General features: G+C 33.1%; 1 protein-coding gene across 3 annotated transcripts in view; it reads left to right on the top strand.

The window, feature by feature from the left end:
* Positions 1-6,922, top strand: part of KCNT2 (potassium channel, sodium activated subfamily T, member 2) — a 406,969-nt gene that overhangs the window by 358,979 nt on the left and 41,068 nt on the right. For all 3 annotated transcript variants that reach the window (XM_011951598.1, XM_011951597.1, XM_011951596.1), the window contains one exon: positions 2,286-2,586. In XM_011951598.1, coding sequence (XP_011806988.1) covers positions 2,286-2,586 — 301 coding nt within the window. The remainder of the gene's footprint in view (positions 1-2,285; positions 2,587-6,922) is intronic.

Raw genomic sequence — 6,922 nt, 5'->3', positions numbered from 1 at the left:
TACAGGCGCCCGCCACCGCGCCCAGCTAATTTTTTGTATTTTTAGTAGAGACGGGGTTTCACCATGGTCTCGATCTCCTGACCTTGTGATCCGCCCGCCTTGGCCTCCCAAAGTGCTGGGATTACAGGCGTGAGCCACGGCGCCCGGCTCTCATTTCTTTTTACTGTAGTTAAAGTGAGATTAGTAAAGAAATGTTACTTATTTTATGGAATTATTGAAAAAATGACTTGAGATTCTTATGTATTTTTATGTACAAGTTATAATAGTTTCTTTTGGGGAAATTCAAAATAATGCTGAATAGGCTATTAAATATTGCTTAACTAATGTATACATAGGTTTCAGTTCATCTTGTAGATGTATACTTTACAGGATGCCTGATACACATGGCTAAGGAAAAGCATTCACAAAATCAGTGTTTCATCTCCTACCTGGAAAAGAAGTGAATCCCTACTCTCCCCTTTAACATTTTTTATTAAGTTATGGTTTTGTGACTTGAATTACAAGTGGTATTAGATGAACATAGTATCTTTAATGTTTGGTTGGGAAGATTATTATTTCCACATATTTGTAGGAAATCAAACTATCACTCATAGGGACTTATGACTAGAAAGAGGAACAAAAAGATCACTTCAAATGAATTTAAGATTATGATTGAATTCTTCAAGCAAGTCTCTAAATATGACTGAAATAGTATATTTTCATTGTTGCTACAAAGTATAACTATACTACTAAATACATATTGATATTCTTGTTGGTGGTAGATATTACTTAAGAGTTTATGTGTTTTACTTCCACAGAAGTGAATTTTCAGTATATTATCAAGTAGGTGAGAGTAGAGTTAAAACTTTATTAAAATGTTCATTATTGTTAAACCATGGTACTAAAAACTTTGAATGCTTAGAAATTAAGTTCTGGTAGATAAACTATGGTTTCCAAAATCATTTAATCTCAATTATTTTATAATGAAGAGATGAAGACTTTTTGGATATCCCTCTGATATAGCACTGTTTTGAAACAGATGTGGATTAGTATTTGAATTTTTGGATGAAATTAAGTGTGAGAGAATTTCATAGCTTGCCACTGGGAATTGTATATAAAGCATTGACTGAGCCTGTATAATTTATATTCACTTTTAAAGGATTTTATTGGATCTACTTCCTGACGTTACTTAAATTGGTAATTTAAATTCTATTACTTTAAAAGCCAGCAACACATGCATGTTGTAACTGAAGTTCAAGCTTCCATCTGTAGAAGGGAAACACAGTTAACAGATTTATGAATGCTGCTTTTAAGTACAATAGTATTCAGGAAATTGTTCATTTGCACGTGCATGTTTTTAGAAAGTAAGACTTTCTTCTTTGATCAGTGTTGCATTTCATATGACTTCCTAGTATGAAAAGCAACAATTTTGAAACAGTAAGCATTTGCTTATTAAAGGCTTAAAATCAAAGGAGAGCATCTTACTTTAAAAATCAGATTGGGTCGTAAAAGTTTAAGTCATAATAAGCTTTGTGAATTTGTTCATTGTTTTTCCCTCCTATGGAGAACGACCTGTTTTAAATTTGAGTTGTGATTCTACAGTACATTTGTGAAACATGAACATTTACAACATATTTTCTCTCAGAATACTTAAAACATTTCCTGAAATATGTTTTAATTTTAGTCAGAAAAGCATTTTATATGGTGAATAATAAATGCATGATTTAAAAAGTGAGTTTTGTTTTCTTCTGGGGCATATGAGAGAATTTTTAAAATTCACATATTATAATGTTCATGCCAGTGCTGTCTTTAGAAAGAGCAATAATTTAAAATCCTTTAAAAACATTATTAATTCCAAATCTAAGATAATTATCTTAATTATTTAAATTGAGTGTGAAATACTTGTAATAGATTTAGAAAAGTCCATTACAAGGGTTTTATTTGAATAAAGTTATAAAATGTCTGTTTTTGTATGTTTCAAACGACTGTGTGCTAGTAATATCATAAATAACTATTTATGATAAGTAAACTTTTATGCATAAAAATTAAATATTTTCATTAAGAAATTGTACCAGAGGATATAGATATTTATTTTGCCTGATTTATATGTAAGTTCAAGGAAACATAGATTTTAATAGTCTCAGTACTGGAAAACTAGAATCCAAGACTGATTTTGCCCTTTCTATGAAAACTCTCATGAGTGGAAATACAACTATGCCAATATATTAGCAAATAAAATATTATTTCAACTTCAGGCCATATTTATTTCTAAAGTATCTAATTATCGATACCCATTTCCTTTTAAGTCTCAAATATCTATCAGCGTAGAAGAGTGGGAAGACACCAAAGACTCCAGAGAACAAGGGCACCACCGCGGCAATCACCGCAACTCCACATCCAGTGATCAGTCGGACCATCCCTTGCTGCGGAGAAAAAGCATGCAGTGGGCCCGAAGACTGAGCAGAAAAGGCCCAAAACACTCCGGTAAAACAGCTGAAAAAATAACCCAGCAGCGACTGAACCTCTACAGGAGGTCAGAAAGACAAGAGCTTGCTGAACTTGTGAAAAATAGAATGAAACACTTGGGTCTTTCTACAGTGGGATATGGTATGCTCTTTAAAAACTACTGTATATATGGACTCATGATTTCTTGCCATTAGTAGTGATGTAGTTGGTTCTAATTTAGTAAACAATTGCATTTTTGCTTCACAGGTCAATTAGTAGAAACTAGTGATACATCTAATCTCCTATAGAAAATTTAAATGATGATGGTAAGATAAAATGCTAAAAAATTTCAGTGTTTGCTGAATCTGCTAGGTACTGTGCTAAACCCATTACACGAATTATCTTAATTTTAATTTTCACAAACACTCTGGGCCAGACCCTGTGTTTTCATGTTAGAAGTAAAGAACCTAAGTCAGATAGCCTTCTAATTATCATCTTATTCTAGTGCCTGAGATAAAATGAATTTGAGGCATTGACAAGTAACTGGTTCTACTGACCATAGGTAAACCAAAATGTTCTTACAAAATTTGTTTACTTTATGTGGTTTAGAAACAAAGTCTTCAAAAGCTTTAATTTTGAAGCTCAAATAGTGCTTTATCTCATCTAGTGCAGATCTGTCTGAATAATTGTTCAGTTCCTGTATTAATCCGTAACTGCCATATAGACACTATAGACACAGCTTAAATAAATAATGCAAAGCTTAAATAAATAATGCAAAGATACATTTAAAATGTATCATTTATCAGTGTATGAATTTTACTTTAAAAAGATATTTAGTCCGTTCAAAGGAAAACCAAATTATAAACAAGGTGTCTTATTTTATGTATATAAATGTGTAACATGGGTAAACCAGGAACTCAGGTAGTGTTAGTATCATGCAAGTTAAGAATCCAATAGAAGGTATTCCATATTTACCCTTTTCTCTTGTTTATTATTGAAATCTCAACATGAGCTAATATTCTTAGGAAGAAATTTTAGTCATTGAATTAGAGTTTAAAAGAAGTTGCCTCTGCTTCTTTGAATAAGGAAAAAACCCACATATTAATTTAGCACTACTCTATGCATAGCATGCTATGCGTGCTACTCCAGAAACTATGCTAGGTGTTTTATGTGAGTTTCCTCATTACTCTTTCTAACCCTGATTTGATAGGTATCTCATTTTACCCTTTAGAATTTTGACTCTTAGAAGTTAAAGACTTTGCTCAAAGACATACAGTTAAAATGTGTTGTAGTCAGAACTCCATATATAGTTGAAGTTCATAATTATATGATACTTACTTAACTGTAGCCCAGATTCATCTGTGACAAGTAATTTTAATATAACCACATTTAATGTTTTACATTAAGAAGCAAATTAAAAGAAAAAGTAAGATTGTCATTGTAGAAATCCACTAATAGCTATCTGCCAATTAACTGACATGGAATGTGATTATATTCTTAAAGGATTATAGTCCCATATATGTGTACTTTTGTTAGTTATTATTCAGCTATTTTTGCTTTTAATAATAAGTCCCAGTGAATGGTTACTTATCCAAGTTCCAGCTGTTTTTCCTGAACATTATAACCCCAGGGTGGTCCTGGAAGCAGTGTGGCAGGTAAGTTTGATTCTCAGAAACTCAAAAGTGCATAAGCTGACTGCATGAGAGAAACATTAGAAAACGTATTGTTTTTGCTAATGAAACGCCTATCACATATCTTGCATTTAGATATTCTCTCTGGTTTATTTTTATTATAATTTTTTAATTTAATTTTCACACTTACAGAAAAAAAGAACAGATTCTGTTCACCTTGTTTTTATTTTTTATTTCTTTCTTCCTCTCTCTCTTCATTCTCTCGATCTATTTGCCCATAGATCCATCAGTTCATTCCAAAACCTTGTATTGGCTATCTCTAATAGCATAGTAATTATGAAAACAGATTTGGAATCTAATACATCATGGGCTTCTGGTATTTTCCATTTATTTCTAACTCACGTTAATTCATCCACTCAGCCCTTACTATTGGACTGCCCTCTCTGTGCCAGGGCACCGGGAATAGAAAAACGACCTCCTCAGACAAGACCTCTGTATTTATAAACTCATATTCTAGTGTCAGCCAATAGATTTGTTAAATTATTTAACCTCTCAGCTTATTTTCTTATCTGTGAAATGAAAATAATAATGATACCTATATCATAGATTTGTTGTGAGAGACAAATTAGATAATGAATAATAAAGTTCTTAGCCCACAACTATCATTTGACTAGTGCCATAGTTATACTGCATGTCTGTTTGAGTATTGTACGTATGTGTGTACTTTATACATAAAAAAGTAAGATTTTTTTTGCACATTTACAAAAAGAATAAAACACATTTTGCGTCCTTAGGGATAGATAATGGATATTGTCTCCATTGACGATGAATCATTTAAAGCAATTGTTGTTTTGCCTATTGATTGATTTAATGACAAGTCACAGTCTGATTTTTTTTTCAGTAGATTTGGGAGCTCTGAAAGAATTAAACAGAGTACAATATTTACTTACTGGATAAAGGATGTAAAAGAGAGGGAAAAAGAAGAGTCAGAAGATGACTCTTGAGGGGTCTAGTACGAGCAACTGAATCTATGATGGTGGCATTCACTGAGCTTAGAAGAACACATATGGGTGAAGATAATTTATCTCTTGTGAGTGCCTGGAAGACTTCTAATGGTTGATGCACTGTACGAAGTTGAATTTCTTTTGTCTAATGCTCAAGAAAAAAAAGTGAGTTGTGTACATAGACTTGAGTCGTCAGCTTAAATAAATTTTAATTAAAGCCATCGGAGTAGATGAAATAACCCTCAGGTGAAGAATTAGTGGGTGAATCACAAGGTCAGGAGTTCGAGACCACCCTGGCCAACATGATGAAACCCCATCTCTACAAAAAATATAAAAAATTTGCTGGACGTAGTGGCGGGCACCCATAATCCCAGCTACTCAGGAGGCTGAGGCAGGAAAATTGCTTGAACCTGGGAGGCAGAGGTTGCAGTGAGTCGAGATCGTGCCACTGCACTCCAGCCCAGGTAACAGAGTGAAACTCCATTCAAAAATAAAAATTATTCACATTTCTGGAATGTTTAGATTAAAGCCTTGAAAACAAGAAATAAGAGGCTGAGGAGTCTGGAACTAAGCACAATGGTATGTTGTCAATTGCTTATATTTTTACCATAGCATTGACCCCTTCTGCATTCATAAGGTGTGGGGCCTGGGGTGATCCTCTAAGCACCTCAAGTTGGCTTTCTCCAGCCTTAAGCAGTTTTGTCTATTACCTCAATATGCTAAACAAAAGTCGTTTCCTCTGTGGTCTGTGAGTTGAAAAAAATATTAAAAATTGTTGAGCTAGAGAAATAGAAAAACTAGAAAAGTAGAGAATGACTAATAGTGCCAAATTGTATTGAAGATATAGTTATATGTCATTTGTGACCTTGAAGAGGACAATCTCAGTTGAATGATACGTGTGAAAGTTACATATTGAAAGCTACATATCCAATAGCTTGAAGTAAGAATTTGGATACAGTGAATTTACACATATTAGTTAAGATTAAGAGGACTGACTATAAGTAAGTATAGATTAGGAGGACTGACTATAAGTAAGTAAACAGTTTTTTTTTTTTTTTAAAAAAAGGCATGTTTTAAACAAAATTGAAGGATTTATTTCTCTCCCAGATTACGATATTGGAGATATTCCAAGATGGTAGGATGCCAGGTTATTGGAAATTCAGTTTTCTATCTTGTTGTTCCACCATCTAATATTTCCATTGCCAAAGTCATATCATTGCACACAAAAGCTATTGGAACTCCAATCATTTTTTCCACATTCCACCAGAAGGAAGGAAGGAGGGACCAGCAAAGAAATTACTGTCTCAGTGGAAAGGTATTACCAAGGGGTTGCACACACCATTTCCACTATATTCCGTTGTCAAGAATGTATGTTTTATTTTTGGTGGCTCAGATCTCTATTAAGGAAGAAAATAATGGATACCAGGTGACAACTCTGCCATGGCAGGTATTTTTTTTTTTTTTTAAGAAGCTTTATTGTGAAAGAGAAATGAAAACTATGCAAACAGCTGGATGAAAAGTGGAGAAGAAAGAGAAACTACTTCTTTTTGAAGACCAAAGAGAGATGAGCATGTTTAAATGTTAAGATTGATTCATTAGTGAAAAAGTTAGAAATATAGAAATTGAACACATTTGGAACTCTTTCCTTAGGTATTTGGAAATGAGGGAAAAATACATGCTTTTAAATGTGGTAAACTTGTAGTTACTTTAACAGGAAGTTGAGTCATCATTCATATGATAGTAGGAGTTAAAATCATGTGCTGAGATTGATGGCAAGAATGTCACGTTAAAGAATGTTTATATTCCCCGAGAAAAAGGTGTCCTTTTGTACAATTCTACCTAAATCTTTTTTTTTTTTAAAAA

Source organism: Colobus angolensis, unplaced genomic scaffold (genome assembly GCF_000951035.1).
Source record: "Colobus angolensis palliatus isolate OR3802 unplaced genomic scaffold, Cang.pa_1.0 Scaffold320, whole genome shotgun sequence".
In the NCBI taxonomy this organism is placed as follows: domain Eukaryota; kingdom Metazoa; phylum Chordata; class Mammalia; order Primates; family Cercopithecidae; genus Colobus; species Colobus angolensis.
Note: the sequence above shows the minus strand (reverse complement) of the source record. Positions and strands in the feature narration are given on the sequence as shown.